This window comes from Cavia porcellus, unplaced genomic scaffold (assembly GCF_034190915.1).
Source record: "Cavia porcellus strain 051 isolate PalLab524CR breed Dunkin Hartley unplaced genomic scaffold, mCavPor4.1 scaffold_11, whole genome shotgun sequence".
Taxonomy (NCBI): Eukaryota; Metazoa; Chordata; class Mammalia; order Rodentia; family Caviidae; genus Cavia; species Cavia porcellus.
The window spans coordinates 73,621,896-73,639,884 of record NW_026947494.1 but is presented as its reverse complement, the minus strand read 5'-3'; the positions used below and the strand labels follow the sequence as shown (position 1 = coordinate 73,639,884).

General features: G+C 42.1%; 1 protein-coding gene across 4 annotated transcripts; it reads right to left on the bottom strand.

Annotated features, from left to right (window-relative positions):
- Nucleotides 1-3,577: 3,577 nt before the first annotated feature.
- On the bottom strand, nucleotides 3,578-17,650 carry LOC100734980 (short chain dehydrogenase/reductase family 16C member 5). 4 transcript variants are annotated; one of them, XM_013148474.3, is made up of 8 exons: nucleotides 17,492-17,650; nucleotides 16,339-16,553; nucleotides 15,551-15,897; nucleotides 13,514-13,645; nucleotides 11,598-11,697; nucleotides 9,067-9,211; nucleotides 7,872-7,997; nucleotides 3,578-4,947 (listed from the first exon to the last, which is right to left on the bottom strand). In XM_013148474.3, the coding sequence occupies exons 2-8, from the start codon at nucleotides 16,478-16,480 to the stop codon at nucleotides 4,854-4,856; spliced, it is 1,086 nt and encodes a 361-aa protein (XP_013003928.1). In that variant the 5' UTR covers nucleotides 16,481-16,553; nucleotides 17,492-17,650; the 3' UTR covers nucleotides 3,578-4,853. The 4 variants fall into 4 exon arrangements, with proteins under 4 accessions (XP_013003928.1, XP_003466025.3, XP_013003929.1 ...); XM_003465977.5 differs by lacking the exon at nucleotides 17,492-17,650 and adding an exon at nucleotides 16,901-17,484; XM_013148475.3 differs by lacking the exon at nucleotides 17,492-17,650 and adding an exon at nucleotides 17,210-17,484.
- Between the last annotated feature and the right edge of the window lie 339 nt (nucleotides 17,651-17,989).

Here is a 17,989-nt window from a genome sequence, read left to right as displayed (position 1 = left end):
AAGGCACTTCTGCTCTCTTTAAGCTCTGTTGCACTGCGGTTGCCAATAACCACCAGTAGAGCAGGCAAGCTTTGATACAGAGAAGCCAGTCAGGAGCAGTTGCAATGGCAGAGAACAGACGTTACCAGCCTGAAATACGGCAACAGCAGCAGAGATGGTAGGGGAAATATGCTCATCAGATTGAGAGAGACAGTAGACTGGATTTACTACTAATCAGATAGAGTTGTGAGAGACAAAGTAAAAGCAAACATAGAGCATTGCACCTGGGTCTGGCTTGGACAGAGGAATAATAAGAGTCCCCAGAGGGGTCTACAAAGTGAGAAATCCCAGGACTGAACCTAGGAGATCAGCGAAAAGTTAAGGTGTCAGCAGTGGAAGAGGCCAGGGGCTAGAAGGGGCCCTCAGGACCAAGGGCTGAGAGATTGATTGTGTTTACTGTGGGAAGTAGAATACAATGAGGAATGAAACTCCTGAAGATCTTTTCATAAGACTCACTGTGAAACGTAGACGGGAAACCACACAGCGTGGGCGTCAAGGCATGGTGAAGAGTAGGCGCTGGTGAGGCTGCACTGTAAGTGATGTGGTTAATGGAGACAAGAGGCAGCCGCTGGCATATCGGGGGCAATTTTGCAAAGTCTCTTTATTTTTAATTTCACAATATTTTTAGTATTTCTATAGGATTCAGAGGAATAGTTCTTTGTGAAGAATTGAGAAGTGGCGGAGAAAAACCAGTGAAGCATTTCAGGCAGTGAGGGTCACTGATTGCAGGGTCAGCATTGAGCAGGTTCATTGCCTCCACTAAAGCTGAGGTGGGGGAGGGGAAGAGGAGGGCAGAGGGAGGGAGGTGGAGAGAGAGAGGGAGAGGGAGAGAATATGGGAGGAGTAGAAATGAATGCCTTTGCAAGTATTGGTTTGTGCAGTGAACACATTTACCTTTAATCTTATTTTCTAGGCTTAGAGAGAAAATGACACCCTTGAGAAATGGTAGGTGACAGTACTTTAGTAGATTTAAGAGCAAAGAAAGTCTGCAAGGCCACCAGGGGAAAGGAGACAAAGCCAAGGCAAGACACACAAAACGAGATGACATGTCTACCTAGCTTCACAGGCAAGGCCAGAAGGATTTCACTTCTATGCTTTGTGAGATCCACGAAGATGGGGCACATCAAGTCCGAGGTGCTGAGGCAGAAACAATAGGGAGACGAGTTGTCTGATACCAACACAGGTCCCATTGCTCTGGTTGGTGCCAAGCAGAGTGAAAATATCCAGGTCTATCACTCAGTGAGGTCAAAACATAACAGTGAATGTTTAATTTTTTTTCCAAAAACATGGCATTAAAAGGTACATTGCCCTTGATCCTTTTCAGGATACTCCCACCTGCTCCAAATACCTTATTCAATTGTTTTGTCACTTTCTGAAGCAGTTCTGAATTCCTCCTTGCTGATTGTTTTTAGTTGTGCTGCTATGGTTGTCTCAGTACTCTGAATCAATTCAAAACATTTACCTCTCCTGGTCATTTTGATGTTAGGGAAGAGCCAGAAATTACACAGGGCCACGGCCAGTGAATAAGGTGGTAAGCGGTGTTTTTATAAGCTGCCTTTCCAACGGAAGGCACGCACTGGCAGCATGTGCTGTGGTTTTGCTCATGTTTTACAAGGACACTCATGAAAGGACTTTCAGAAGTGCTTCAGAAAGGGGCAAGGATAATGGGGTAAGTGTGTTCAAAGTGAGAAGTATTTTGAAAGCACTTAAAAGCAATGTGTTCTTTAATATAATACAATTTGTAAAATTTCAAACATTCACTGTACATTTTGATCATGCCTTGTACCCTGCACGGGACAAGGTCAAAGATTTGCTATTTCCAGCCTCACAAGCAACCTCCTCAAGGGAGGAACCCCGATAACCTACTTCTTACTGGGGTGTTCCCAAAATAGTAATAAGGTTACAGGTAATAAAAACAATAATCTGGGCAAAAGACTCTCGTCAAAGGCCCATTTGTGGTTTGTGCTCTGGTAGCAATGGATGTTTGTTTGGTAGCCAGAAAGGGAAGTGAGCTGGAGATACCTGGATGGGCCCCAGACAGACCCCCTGTCTAAAAATGCCGATGGTGCCTGGACTACTGTATGTTCATTCCACAGAGTGGCTCTGCTTGGGGTGTCATCAGTTTAAGTTTAGTGGCCCTAATTTTCAGTCATGTCTCGCAGAGATTGGAATTTGGTTTTTCCAAGCATTGCTGCCTCCAACATCCCAAAAGCCTTTGTTAGACCAACTGTGGTCCTCTGACTGCCAGGACTCTGAGTGGGGTCAGATTTTTCCTTTTCTATTTTGGTGTCTGTTACAGACTGATGTGTGTTTTTCTCCAGGCCCACTCACATATTGAAGTTCTGATGTCCAATGGGATAGTACTGTAGGTAGGGTCTCCAGGAGGTACTTAGGATTAGACCAAGGAATGAAGGGGGTCCTCAGAGGGGATTAGAGTCCTTATAAGGTACAGTGCTCTCTGTGTCTCCCCACCCCTCCTGGTAAAAGGCCGTATGAGGGTACTGTGAGAGCTCCCTATAAGCTAGAAAAAAGGTGCTTACCAGAAAATAAATCAGCTGGCACCTTGATCTTGGATTTCCAGCTTCTGGAATTGTGAGAAATACATTTGTTGCTTAAGCTACCCAGTCTGGTTTTTTTTTTTTTTAATGATAGCTTAAACTTGGACAGCATCACAGTGTAAAATCAGTCAGAAAATTAAATTTTCTGTGAAAATTCACATTTTCACCCAGCCAAACTCCTCATAGGCAAAAACCTCCTTAGTTTATGAGTAGCTCGGGGAGACCAGATGCCAGTTATATACCTTAAAGTGCAGAGGGCTCAGAGCCAGTCTTGTAGCCCTCCCTTTCTTCAGATTTGTTTGGGTGCTGGGCTCTTTGATGGTGGCTTCATTAGGACTCAATTTTAGCTGGAAACAGGCAGGAGGCACATGCTGAGAGCAATTGCTCCCCGGAGCCATTAAATCGCCTTATTATTTATTACTCTCTAGAATCCTCTAATTTACATGTGATCTCTTCTCATAGGATTGCCTTGAGTGAATCTGAATCTGCTTAGACAATTTTATGGGTATTGTAAAACCACAATTGAATTTCAGACCTTTGTAGTAGCCCAGCTGAGATGTACTCCAATTAGAAATAATTGCTGTTAATGCTGTTTCGAGGTGGTGGATGCCCACTCTGCCCCCAGACCTTTGTTCTGCTAAATCTCCTCAGAGTCTCTTCTTTATTCTTCAACTAAATAGACAGCTCTCAGGATGTACACTCTTGGAATTGTAATACAACAGCAATATTGTGCCTGTCTTTTAATTAACCTTGTTAGCCAAGGATTTGGAACGTCGCTTGGTGAGTGTGAGGGCCTTTGATCCTCGTGGAATACATCGACAGATGAGTGGATACCTTTCTGTGAAATGCAGTGCCTGCCTCTGGCATCCATTAAATACCTTTCATTCTTTCAGTCATTCATGATGTGATGTTCTTGTTTCATGGAATAACATTTGTGAAGTGTTTAGCTTGGTGCCAGGCAAAATAAATATGAGCTATCATTATTATTATCATAAAAGTTTTTTATTTCAAAGGCAGTAGAGGAACAGAATCCTCAAAAACACACAGGCCACTCAAGATGAATCCATCCACAGTGTATTCCACCCTCCACACTGGCGGAGACCCTTGTCTGTCTAAGAAACTTTTGCCCTTAAGATATTAAAGTCCTGAATCAAAATCCTGAAAGAGTTTTTTTGGATCTTACGGAGTCTTCTGAGGTACCTCTCCTTCCATCCTGCTCCCCAAGTGGGGAGCGGACAAAAAGACTGGTGTTCTCCTTGGAGGCAGGTGTCCCACCGGCCTGGAAGAGTTCCAGGGGTACTAGTAATTAACTCAGGTTTTAGCTGTGCTTCTATAGTTAATGTCCAAAGCATGAAAGCAGTTTGCGCGTTGATTAAACTGTAAGAGACAACAGCTCTGAGGTCTGCACTGATGAATTCACACATGTACGAGCGCTCATTCTGGGAAGAAATGAATCAACACAAATCCCAGCTTGAACTTGTAAGTTCAATACTTAAATCTAACCGTATGAATATGGCTTTTGGATCAACTGGTAGCAGTAAATGAAGTCAGCAGAATTTCATTTTCAGAAGAAGTGGCAACCATTCTTTGATTTCTTGCAGTGTTTTGATCTGAGATTACTGCCCATGAGTGCCCTTCAGGACACGTTCATACAAGTCACCAGAGAATGGTAACTCATAGACCTTCAGCTAGACAAGTGCCAAGCAGTCTGAGGATTCAGGACATTGGATGGTAAGTGTGAAACTGTTTTGGAAAGGAAGGCCGTGGGCATTGGCCTTTTCTATACTTGATGGTCTGGGTTTAGAATGGGCAAAGCTGAGAACAAGGGGTTGCAGAATCCAGAGCTCCTGTGTGCCCTGGAGGAAGGGCATTTCATCTGGACACTCATAATGCTGTCCCCAGGCCGCAAAAGCAACCAGGGCCACCTGGTCCATGGGATCCACCTTCACAGTGGCCAAAGCTGGAGTAGTCCATCAGAGAAACTTGTATTTTTCTCACTTCTTTTGCAAATGGAAATGACAAAATTGGGTGTCACTATTTTTTGAAACAAAGAAACAACAACAACAATAAGAAAATCCCCAAACTCAACATAAAAAGGAGAGAGCAATGTCATTTTCAGATACTGGTTGAAAATTCTAGTCCAGGTAGCAGAGTAGAAATATCACTTGTCTTCAAATAGACAAAAAAACTTGTCTTCTTTAGACTAATCATAATGTTGTTCTAGGTATCAGATGCTATCAGGCACAGGGTTGATCTTTAGGTTTTCTTCTTTTGCCCAATGAAGCCATTCATTATGTTAAAGACGCCCAAATAGTCACCAATAAGCAGTCCTGTCTTGACTGGCAGGAAACTAAACAGAATACAAAACAGAAGTAATTTTTGTGGTTATTATTTGTGAAAGCATCTTTACCAGCTTAGCTGAAATTTGTCACTTCTTGTCATAGGTGAAGTCATTTACTTAGGCACATACTATGCAGCCTCAGCGCCATCTACCTCAGGAGGCTGGGCTCTCCACTATGTAGGGTTTGCCTGCTCAGGGTTTCTAGACCTTTCCTGGTTTTACTTATACTGTCCAGTTCACTTCTCATCTCAGTTTCCAAAGCACCACTCTCCTATGTAATGACTAAAAGGAATCAGGGAAGTCCAGTGCTTGTGGCACAGGCTTTGGTGGTAGAAGCATCTGGCTGGGTTCAGAAAATGGAATCTTAGCATGGATTTTTTTATTTAAAGAGAACAAAACAAAACAAAACAGTAAAAGGGTACAAGTAATACAAAATTTCAAAAAAATAAACAGTAAGCAATCACTAGTTAATAGATTACATATTGTCATCTTAGAAACAGGTGTTCAAATTATAAAATTAAAGCATACAAAGTGGATATTCAAACAGTGAGATTGCAAACAGTTCTGTTCAATGATCCAACAAAAACTTAGTAATATGGTTATCTATCTTATACACTTAAATATACATGCAGTTATGTCCTTTAGAGCACTTTCTTTTACTCTCTTTTGTACAATAACAATTACACATTTTTGATTTTATTACTCCCACAGTTCTTATTACTTTTTTTTGAAGAGAATAAAACCAAATGTGACAAAACAAAACGGAGTCAGTCAAAACAAAAGGATGGATATAGTACATGCTGTAAAAATAGAATACCAGGTGATCAACAATGGTTACCATAATGCTTCTTGCTATCTTTTTTTTTTTTTTTTTTTTTTTTTGTCTTTTTCGTTTTTATCAGTACCGGGGATCGAACTCACGACTGCCTGCTTGCAAGGCAGGCACTTATGCCGCTGAGCTAAATCCCCAGCCCCAAGAGTTGCCTATATCATCAGGTATAATAAAATTGAACAAAACAGTACAGAACAAAACCAATAAAACCTAAACATTGGAGACCTTACAGGAGGACTTCAAAAGAAGATAATAGTCAAACCAGAATGAGCATCATAGTGAATCTTATTCCCTTCAAAGTAGTTGCCTATACCCTTAAACTTGATACTATCAAACAAAACAGAATAGAGTAAAATCAGTCAAAACAAGATGGTGAGAGCAATACAGGGGTTCAAATCCTATTAACTTGAGAAGTGTTCTCTTATAACCTCTATTCTGAGATTGCCTTTTCTGATTTTATACTTCTTGATAGCACTTATGACCTCTATGTTATCTTTTCTTTTACGTTTTTGTGTTTCTTACTTCTCACAAGAGAATTTTCATGATGACACAAATTTCCCTGCAGAGAATTTTCATGACAATATAGATTTCCATGTGTGTTGTTGTTTGCTGTACCCCTAACTCCTTGGATGATGCATGGCACCCACAGAGTGCTCCCTAAATGTAGTTGAGTACATGTTTGGAAAAAGGTTTGATGTGAGTCCCTTTAAGGAGCCTCTCTGTGTTTCCTCTAGTCTTCTCAGGGCAATCTAGCCTTCTCAAAACATGGCCCAGAACTAATATGCATACATTAAAAGCATATATATCTTCACAGTTGTTTAGAGGCAAAAAATTAAGTATCATGTTATCTATCAGAGATGGCTTTGCTATACTGCAATCTGCTATTAGACAAGACAATATCCACTGTGCTGTAAATGTACATGCTGTCTAGTACACAGTACATAGTACATTACACTAATCTGTAGTCTCACAAACATTGTCCTTACATTGTAAATGAAGAAACTGAAGCCTGGAGGATACAGGTCATGCTAAGATTCACAGACTTGGTAAACAGTGGGATCATAATCCTTGGATTTCAAATTGCTTTTCAAAGATCCTCTGCCCTGCCTCATACAGGCTCTGCTGGCCATCTCTCTTGTGTGACATGAAGTTTGGAGAAAGTGACACAGTGGTGGCAAATCTATGGCACGTATGCCATAATGGGGTGTTTGTTGTTATTGAAAGCTCTAAAAGTTTCACCATTACTGGTATAGGATGTAAGAATGGGTTTTGGCTCATTGCACAAAGTAGATACAATTCATTAATGAGAAAAATTTCCCAATGTAAGATAAACACATAGTGAAGAAGAAGCATAATACCCTGTTTAAATAATTGAAGAATGGCCACTACAAAGAATGGAACTGCACAGAGAGCTTGTGAACAAAGATAGAGCTGACAAGAAACATTACTCACTTCAGCTCAGCAGAGGATGGTCAACAGTGGAATGTACTTCCATGCAAGGAGAAACTCTTGTGAGGTGATTACTTTATAATACACACAAGTGAGAGCATCTCTCTTTAAAAAGTCATTTCCATCTGTTTCTAGAGAATTTAATAAACCCACCTCCTTCTGGGAAGAAAATAACACTAAGAGTAAGGCAGGGTCCATCCTTTTTCCTGGACTCAAGCAGGCCCTACAACTGTGCCGGTTTGGAGTTAAGTCAACAAAAGGGTCCAGTGATGGGTTCACTAGCACAGGGAATATTTTGCTTTTTAACATAGGAAGAAAATGTTCAAATGGGAAGGAGAACAAGGGAAGGGGGAAGGGAAAAAGAAAAAGGAGAGTAGAAAAAAAGAGAAACAAAGCTTTTGTAAATGGGAAGGAGAAGAAGTGTTAAAGGGAGAAGAGGGTAATGGGGGAAATAAAGACTCAAGATAGATCATGGTCAGGTACAAATTCCCTGTGATTAACGTGATCATCCTGTGTATCAAGAGCATAACAACAAAATTCATTAAAAATTCACTACTTTAAGAGATACATTTTTAGGTGGCTCCTCCTGTTGGGACTTAGAGTAAACTACTGACCGGCGTATTACAGAAGGAACAGAATCTGATATCATTACCTTTTTAAAAACATCATGAAGTATAAAGACTTAGGCACATACAGGTATAGCTGTTCCTGCTGGATAGCATCTACTATCTTTTGGGCTACATATTCTGGTTCCAGAATTGGCAGCACAGTGGGGCTACTACAAAATAAACAACAAAGGAAAACATCAATTAACATTTAGCTCAGCAGCATAAGTGCCTGCCTTGCAAGAGCATGGTCATGAGTTCGATTCCCAGTACCGATAAAAAAATTAAAAAAAAAAACAAAGGTCAATAAAATAATCCCATCAAGCCAGGGATAACAAGACGGAAAGACAGTAACATTTATGTTTTTACCCTTAAGATTTTATGTACTTGTAACGTTTACTCCCTGGTAAGAACATAACCAGAATCTGAAATGAAAAATGGTGATTCTAATGAATTTGGTGATGTTATGATAAACATCAAGGTGAAATCGTGTTAAACAGATGTCTAATGTTTTAAAGCAACTCCCTAAAAACAAATTGCCTGCTGTCTCCATTGGATGCAGCATAGGGATCTGAGCCTCCTATGGATAGGTATAGCTCTCTCCTCCCAGCCCACGCTAACATAATGGCCTTAGGAGGCAGGGTCTTTGGAAAGTCTTTAGGCTTGAGAGTGGAGGTCTTGTGAATGGCTATTCGTGCCCTGATAAGAAAAGCCATGCAAGAGACATACTGCTCTCACTCCCACTCCCAAAGCCGAGAGAGAGTACAACAAGAAGGCAGAAAATGCAAACCAAAACACGGCTCTTCCAGACTCTGGGGCTTACACTTCGCCTCTAAAACTGTGAGAAAGAATCTGTGGTGTTTAAGCCACCTACTCTATGGTGTTCTGATATAGCAGCCCAGAGTGACTCAGTTTTCCTTCAGTGATTTCCAGTCTTGCAGGAAGGAAACAGGTCTGAACAGGGCTGGGTGGTGGAAAGGATTTGGAGCCAGGACAACCCACAGATGCATAAGCACATCCAGGGCCACAGAGCAACTACCAAGTAGTAGTAACTGCCCTAGAAACCATTTCCATTCCACTCAGGATCTAAAACACACGCAAGGAAACGATTTCAAAAGCATTTTAAAGTCAGGCTGAATGTTAGAAAAACACGTTCTAAAGAATTTTTAAAAACAGAACAAGATCAGAGAGATAAGTAATCATTTTAACAATGATTTTTTTTAAGTGAAAAGACATACTTACCTACTAGTACAGCCCTCAAACATTCCAGTTTTTATGAGAAATGGACACACAATTGTAGTTTTGATTCCCTTTTGTTTTTGGGCAAATGTTTCCATGAATATAGATTCAGCAAATCCATTGGCTGCAAATTTACTTGCACAATAATCTGAAAGAAACAACCCTCATGTATACAGACATGCCTTCTTTCTTGCATTTTGCTACACTGTTTTGCAGATGCTGAGACTTGTGCCAACTGAATCCTGATGGAAGCACACAGAATGAAGGTCATGCTAATGGCTTCAGATGGAAATGAGGACTATTTGGGAACAGGACTAGAGACCATTCATGTTGGATTCTGGCAAAAGAACTTGTCTACATTTTGTTCATGCCTTGAGATTTTGTAACTTAAAGGTGACAAACCAGTACATCAAAAGGATAGAACTTTAAGGCAATACAGCATTCACATTACTACATGGGGACTGTTTGATTTTTAAGCCAGATTTACAATGAGAATTGAGAGCAAAGGGAAAAATTTGGAATTTGACCAAAAAAGGAACACCTTTAAAGTTGTGATAAAGGAGCACATGGTTGCTCAGGAGATTACTGCACTGAAAAGAAGCCAAGGGTGCAGTGATATAAGCCTGTACTTTGAGCTACTTGGGCATTTGACTCTGGGCAACTTAGTAAGACTCTATTTAAAAAAAAAGTATAATGCCCTGGATATGATCCCCAGTACTGTACTTAAAATAAAAAAGTAGAGTACTTTGCATCAGCACAATAAGAAAGATGCTCCAGGGATGTCTCAGGAATCAACAAGATGTCACCTACAGCAATCTCAAATACTTTTGGTTGAGGAGAAAGCCCTGGGGAGCCCTGGGGGCAAATAGATAATTATTTCCTCTGAATATATTTATCCCAAGTTCAATCATCCAAGCACTCAGAGACAACTGCAATCATGGTTCAAGTGGGCCCAGGTATAGCTTAGGGCAACATCAGACTTGGCAAAGCCCCTGCAATCTTTGTTTTTCTGGCATGCAGGATGAAAAAGGTAGGGGGTCAGAAAGAGTTACACTGAAATTCCAGAGGAAAACCTGGGTAGCCAGACAGCATGTGGCGAGAGCGAATTTGTTGTAAACGGTCCTTGACAGGGCGGTGTGTGAAGCTGTTACAGTAAGTGAGAGTTGCATGGAAGTTAACAGTGCCAGTCCAGCTGCTGAGGGAAACCACATGCAGTGAGCAGAACTACCCAAGAGAGGCTATGTGGCTGCCGCCAGCAAAACCACGGGGTCACACAGAGGCGCTCAAGCCCTTGGTGCCTCCTGTGTTCCTACTACATGATTTTGGATTTAATGTTTGGGCTCTTGATTTTTGATCTGATTCCTTGTAGTTTTACAACTTTTCTTTTTGGAATGGGAATATTTGGGAGGAAAAGGTAGAGAAGTTTCTAGGATTATCTGAGTTATCTAGGGTAAATGTTGTTCACTGAATCCTTGATCCTCAAGATTCAGATGAGCAGAAAGAGCCCAAGACCTACAGAATCCACAGGGAGCTGAGACATACACTGTGAGGAATATAAAAGACACTTGTTTCCTAAGTGAGCCTGGGATGGGTCAGTCTCAGATGCAAGTTTAACAGCTGCAATATATGTCTATATTATCTCAAAGAACTTAGAGTTATCAGACACGTCACAGAGAGATAATAATAACCCCTAGTGAATTCAAAGAAAGACAGAGTGAAGGATGTCTAGGGCCCACAAACTATAGCGTGAGAATATTTGGGAGGCTAATGGTCCTGAAAATCCTTCTTTTGTGAATCCTGCACCATGACACTTAGTTCAAAAGTGCCTGATCAGCACACTGTTCTTTTTATTACCTAAGGATTACAGTTATGTTTCTGTTACATGAGTTTCAAAGAGCTGCACAAGCTGGGCCCCAGGGTGGTTGTTCCAGGGTCCCGTGGTAGGAAAGGTCAAAATGTTTGCTCCTCCCAAAGTCAGCTCTTGAGTTGGCCCTCTCTGGTCAAAGGTCTCTGTGTGTCTCTACTCCTGCCCACTAGTATCATCAGGTCAGCTGGGTGCTGCAAAGGAGGTAACAATGACCACCACTTCTTGCTGGCTGCCAACCAGTAAAAGACCAAAAAGTTAATTTTAATTTTCTTTAGATGAATACATGGTTTTAAAACTCATAGCCGAGGAGACTACTCAATGAAAATTTTCCAATAAGGCAAGGTAGCCCTCAATACCATTTTGGTAACAGTGGAGGGTCAATCTAATCACTGTACACAAAAGAATATTCACATGAAGTTGGACTGCACCCTTGGGAATCATTAAGTCTTACGCAATCTCCTGGGAGAATGCACATTCCAACGTCCTGTAAGTATAAGTGACAGGCAGTTCTGTAGCACCATGAAGCTGTCAACCTCTTGTCTTACTGACCACACTTCTTGGTTTATTACTATTATTAGAGCATAAGGTCAATGCGGACTTTTAGAGTTTTGATATAAGTTAAGGTTATTAGGAATCATTCAGTTGTAAAATGCTATATTTCTCTTACCTGCAAGTCCATTTACTCCAATTAATCCAGCTGAACTTGAAATGCAAACCAAATGTCCATGGTTATTAGCAATCATGGCAGGTAAAAAGGCTTTATAAGTCTAAGAAGAATGAAGAAAAAATTTTCACATTAAATAGTAGATTATATTCTTTTATCTAAGCTGTTCATATGATTATTATGATTAAATTTTATGTCTCATAAAAGTCACCCAAAATCAATAGGATGAAGGTGACGAGGAAAAAACAGGTGGGAAAAATATATAAAAAAGGGGATTGTGATCTTTGCCTTCATTTTAACCGTATATAACAGTTATATACATGTATTATACAACTGTATATACATATGCATTATATATAAGTATTGTATGTGTAATATATTAATTATGCATAAGTATAATTATACATAAGTATGATTATGCATAAGTATTACACATACATTCACACACAGTTAATTATATAATTCTTCATTCTAAACACACACATACTCATTCATGTGTGTATGTTATGAAGAGGAGGGACATAGGGACATTTGGGATAAGAGATATTATTTGTAGCAGTCGTTCCTACAGTAACAGGATGACCACTGAGTTCTGAATCTTTTCATTTCTCTCCTGAAAACATTACAGAACACCAAGAACACCATCAGTACCACTACACATTCGTTGGAAGCCGGGGCAGAAAATCTACAACTCCGAATCACATTTGAAAGCTGTTAAAGAGGAGTTGGGCAAGGTGGGAAGAGAAAAAAGGAGCCCGAAATCTCCAGCTGATACTCTGGATGAGTCTCGACCAGGAAATGGAGAGCAGTGCACAGGGTTGTAACCAAATGAACCAGAAGCTGGGCGTGGCAGGTGTGGAAGATCAGAGATAGCCAGTCTCATTTATCAAAGGACAGCAACGCGTGACCACTGGAGTAAGGGCATCGCTTGGTGAGTCAGGGCTGTGACCATGAATGCTACGACTGAGAGAACTTCTCCTTTCCCCAGTGAGGTACCAAGTAAGGGCTTGCGTCACCTCAAATAGAACTGGTAATACTTGCTAATTAATAACCCTCCTGCCCACTTTTGAAAGCATCTGTGCTTAGGCCAACTGTAAAGTTAGCCTGGTTATGTCTAAGTACAGTTTCCTGCTATGCAGCCCTAAACAAATCTTTTACGTTCTGTGTTCCTTTAAACATCTCGTTTAACTTTCTTAAGGATTATAGTCATCCTTCAATACTCTGGGGATGATTAGTTCTAGGAGCCCCCCACAATTATCAAAACTCCAGGATTCTCAAATCCCTGATATATATTGATGTAGTATCTGCATATAACCTATGCATATCCCCTCACATTCTTTAAATAGTTTCTAGATGTACTGAACACAAAATACACGCTATGTAAACAGTTGTTAAAATGTATTATTTAGGGATAGTGATAAGGAAAAATGCTTGTCCACATTCAGTATAGACACAAGTATTTTTCTGAATATTCTGACATGATTGGTTGAATTCACGGACGTGGAATCCACAGAAATAGAAGGCTGACTATGGATGTGAGTTGCCTGGGATCTCAATATTGCAGCAATCAGTAAATAACAGTATAGTGCAAAAACAGTTTTTTCTCTATAGCATTCCCTGAAAAGAGATTCTTGGAGCTACAGATTAAGTTGGATCAAAACAGGACAACTGGGTGGACCAGGACAAGTCCAAAATTAAAGTATTAAGGCTGGGAACATAACTCAGTAGCGTGCTTGCCTTAGCAAGCACGAACCCCTGATTTCAGTCACTAGCAACACATACATACACACAGATACCTACACACACACACACACAATTAAATCTGTGCCCTATTTAGAAACTGGCAATATAAAAAAGCAAAAGAACAGTACTTCAGAATGCTAGAATAATTTTATATTAAGAGAAGAAAAAATAATTACCCATAAATGTGCTTTACAATTCACATCAAAAGACTTTTCTATAAGCTCATCTGGGCAATCAAGAAAGCTTCTGCCTGTTACAATTCCAGCATTGTTGATTAGGATGGAAACATCTCCAACTTCTTTTTTAACCTGAGTGAAAAATAAGAATGATACCACCATGGTGACATTTTCTTACATGATGTAGGTTTTATTTCCTGAAGGTTATATATATATATATATATATATATATATATATATATAATATCATCTTATTATGTTTCTTTTGCAGAGTCTGGTTTACTAGAGATCCAATTCTGATGTCTTTTCACAGTTAAGATTGCATTTATACTCTGACTAGTAACTTTGTTCTATGCTCTATAATAGTAGCACGTCATTTTAATCAGTGCAATGGCACATAAGAATAGCTTTCTTATAACCAAATTATACATTGGCCAAGATCATGGAGATGGGGCAGAGTAGGGAATAAATGGAGAAAGATGATCTGTGAGTCATTTTTCTTGCCGCAATACTGGATGCTGTAGGTGTTTAATCACTTTCACTTATGAAATAAAACTTCTAGGTAGAGCATTAGAGTCTTTCCTTCTATTGAAACTTCAGAGTATAATCTCAGCTTTTATGTGAGAAGTGGGCACAGACTTTTCCAGGATTAATGACAGGCTCTGAATTGTGTGACTGTAATTTAGAGCTCACAGCAGTGGCCCTGATGTAGAGGTCTCTCCCTGTGCCTTGGTGGAGGTTCACGGCAGGGCTGCTGTGTGTGTGAGTGTGTGTGCGTGCGTGAGCCTTTGCCACTCTGGGTGGTACAAGGTGTGTTGGTGCAGTAGGGCGTAAGTGAACACCTGTCACTGAGGCCATGAGAAGCTGCCGTCTTCTCATCTGCTGTTTTCCAAGACCTGGGTCCCAGCATCAGGGTTCTATGTTTTGGGCATTTACTCCAGCCAAGTGACTCGGTAGCTTAGGAAATATTTAAGATGAAGTAGACACTAAGGGAACTTGATGTTTTATGTTAGAGTTTTCAAATAAAAGCATCAGAAATAATCTGAAAGTTTGATTTGGCATGTGGTTAAAATATTTTATCAAATCCAACTTGAACAGTAGTCAAAGGTACAAACAACATTTTTTCCTGCCATTCCTGAGGCAAAAGCAGAAATCAGAAAAAGACTTAGGCTGGAAGACAGTACTAGTGTTAGAGGCTGGTGTTCTAACTCAGGATCAGGATGGAAAAGCCAGAGCTTACACCAAAGAGAAATAGACTATGTGTGCTGATTTACTACTGCTGAGAAATACCAACACAGTAAAACGCTCATGCTTGGGATTGAGAATAAACTTGTTGGCCTTATGCTTGTTTTAGAAGGGCCCAGAGGTCACAGCTAAGGGAGAATGCAACCAATTCTAGTTCTAAGTGAGGCAACAGTGTATTTAGCTCTGTATTACAACTCTTGCAGAACTCACATGTGGGCTGTGTCCATCTTTTGGCTAGGCACACTCTATTCATGCTTAAAACAAAACAAACACCTGCTGGGCTGTGTCTGAGTCTAATGTAAACTGTCAAGGAGACTGACATGGATTATCCAAATATGAGGTTTTACAACCGCCAACTCATAGGACTGATGGCAGTAGAAAGAGTTCTGCTTCCACCAGTGATCATGTAGTCTATAGTCTCAGGCAATAGAATTCAGTAATCAACTTTATACAAATTTTCATATAAGTAAATTCAAGAGCTTAACTGTGGGTGCAAATCTTAGCTCACTGGCACACTAGCTCTGTCACTCTGGGAAGAATAGCTTCCCTTGAGCTCTTTCTGTACTTTTCGCATGCTTCCCGGTTGCCTCCTCTGCTCTACTGTTTCTAGCTCAAAGCCAGACCAAACAGGGAGCCAACTCCCGAACAATACATTTTAAATTAAAGGAACATTAGAGACAGGCAAGGGGGTTTTAAGAAATGCAAGTGAACAATAAAACTGATGTGATAAATGCCCAAGTATTTACAGAAGGCTTTGCTGCCCATAAAATATGATGAGTTCCCAAGATTCACCTGCTCAGCCACTCTATAGACTTCTTCCTTTCGGCTGCAGTCGCAGGTATAGGCGTGCACCCTGGTGGTGCCGGTTTCCTGAGCCATCCTGCGCGTCTCCTCATTGGCCTCTGTATTGACATCCCAGAGAACAAGCACGGATCCCAGGCGGACAAAATGCAAGGCGAGGAGCCTCCCAAGTCCACCCCCAGAGCCCGTTATAAGGACGATTTCGCCAGCAACACTCTTCCGTGGCTTTGGAATTACAGAAAACATCAGACTCATCGAACCACTAAAAAGTAATTTTCCTAAGAAAACAAGCAATCCCATTGTGGTTTTCAGGTAGGAAGACATGTTCTGGCTGACACCTAAAAAGCAAGACAGTTGCTTAGTACGTGGAGCTCCACTTTTTGACATAGTGAAAGTAACGGAGAAACCTGATTTAAACACTGTTCCTGGTAACAGCTTTTGAACCACTCCAGGGGCAGGATTACCCAGTCACCCTGGGAAGCCTCCAGCAACGTTCCTTCCACTGGGAAATCCACACCAGCTGACTCAGTCAGGCCTCCATGCCCCCTTTTAGCCTTACCACTGTTTGACTCAATGCCAGAAGACAAAGGTCTACGCAGTGGTCTTCAGCACAGTGGTGACTGAAGCCTCATCATTGACCTGGGTGCCAAGAAAACTCAATGCCAGGGCCTTCTAGACTTCAGTGTGAGCGATGCTATATGCTGTGAGACCTAAAGCAAATCTATGGTTTATCTGTGTCTTAGCGAATGCTCCCTGCTCTCAAGTACTTCAGAGCTTACCTTGAAGTTGCCTCCTCCACCTGAGGCTCAGGAGGGATGTTTGTTGCTCACAGCCATAGGCAGTGGTGACCAGGTATTCAGCTTTGGGCTGGAATTCATCTCTCACTGACTTTCTTTGCAACTTTGGTAAAATCTGTTTCATCTTTTGTGCCCAGTTTCTTTCTTTCCAAAGGTGGAGATCTATGCGTCTGCACCTATACGTACCACACAGGGAGCTGAAGAAGCAAAAGAGAATACAAATGGCATATTAAGGAGCGTTATTAGCTCATTACTGGTCCACAGGAAACAGCTGAATGAATCGCAGCCCTATGAGCAGGCATGGTCCCACCAGGTGCAGTGGGGGGACTCAATTCGCTGCATTTCAGTGCTATTAGGTTGCACATCACCGCCCCTTCTACCCCCCAGGCTCTATAAGGTGGCACGACCCATATAGCAGATGCCTTGCTACAACAGTGCCAAGCACATAAAGATGGTAAAATAATTACAAATGGCAAAACAAATTCTCCTTGCTCTACCAACGAAAGCCAGGCACAGTAAATACTGCAGATAAAAGCAAACGTACATTTCCAACTTAATGTAATGATGCATCCTTGGGAAACTCCCAGTGCTTAAATCTAATCAGGCTGTGGAGGGTCTTCGGTGTTTTCAAGCCACAGCACACTCTGAACACTGGCTGAGTTATCTTTAGGCACTGTGCATAGGCACACTGATTCCCAGGCCTGGGGGGCGAAGGGGGTGTCAGGCAGACAAGCTCCCAGCCACAGCTTCTGCTGAAAGGGGCGAATAGGTGGCAAAGACGAGCAGCAGTGAAAGCACTGAATAGCAGAAAGCAGAGCCGGAGCCTGGGCAAAAGACACAGAGAAGCTACCACCGTGGATGGCGGCTGGCCGGTCATCCCGGTTGCGCGCGCGCGCGTGTGTGCGCGCGTGGCGGGGAGTGGTCCCCCCCTGCGGGAGCTGGGGCTTGGGGAAGCTTCCACCAAGAGCACGCGGCTGGCGGGTCGCTGCCTCCGGCTTGGTCCCTTTATCCGGATCCGGACGCCACAACCCGCCCTCGCCGCGTTTAATCCGCAAGACCCAGGCAGAGGCTCCCAGCCGGCTCGCGCACTTCCTCCGAGCGCAGCCTGCTGGACAGGCGGTCCTGGTAACTTAACTGGGATAGGTTCCCCTGCGCTCCCCTGAGAAGCTGGCCTTGTGCGTCCCAGGAATCCGCGTTCACGGCTCCCAGCTCGGTGAGGTCCAGGCGTTTATCCCGGAACCCACAGAGCACAAGTCCAAGGGCGGGACCGCAGCTCCGGCAGGGGTGGGGCCGCCCGCATCCGGGGAGGGGCAGCGGTGCACCCCTGCGCGACCTCTGGGCCAGCGTCCTTTTTCCTTTCGGGGGTGGGGAGTGGATTTAGAAGTTGAAAATTCGATGCTCGCACTCGAATTTCCTTGATGTTTAAAATTTCCGGTGCTCAAGACACCCTGGATTATTAAATCAGAATTTTTCTGTTGGAAGTCCTGCCTCCCACCGGGCCAACCCCATAGACTTGCGAAGCATCTGTTTGAACTTCACACAGATGAGACTCTCAGGGTCTGAGTCCTCCGCCTGGGATTCAAAGTCAACAGCTTCTTGGCCCTTGTCAGTAATGTCTGTGGGCATGAGTTTG

Coding starts and splice junctions, on each gene's coding strand:
- LOC100734980 (XM_003465977.5), bottom strand. CDS start 16,926: ATGCATCATTACATTAAGTTGGAAAT. Junction 15,898..16,338: donor GTGGAGGAGGCAACTTCAAG/GTAAGCTCTGAA, acceptor CTTGCTTTTTAG/GTGTCAGCCAGAACATGTCT. Junction 13,646..15,550: donor TCTATAGAGTGGCTGAGCAG/GTGAATCTTGGG, acceptor TTTTTCACTCAG/GTTAAAAAAGAAGTTGGAGA.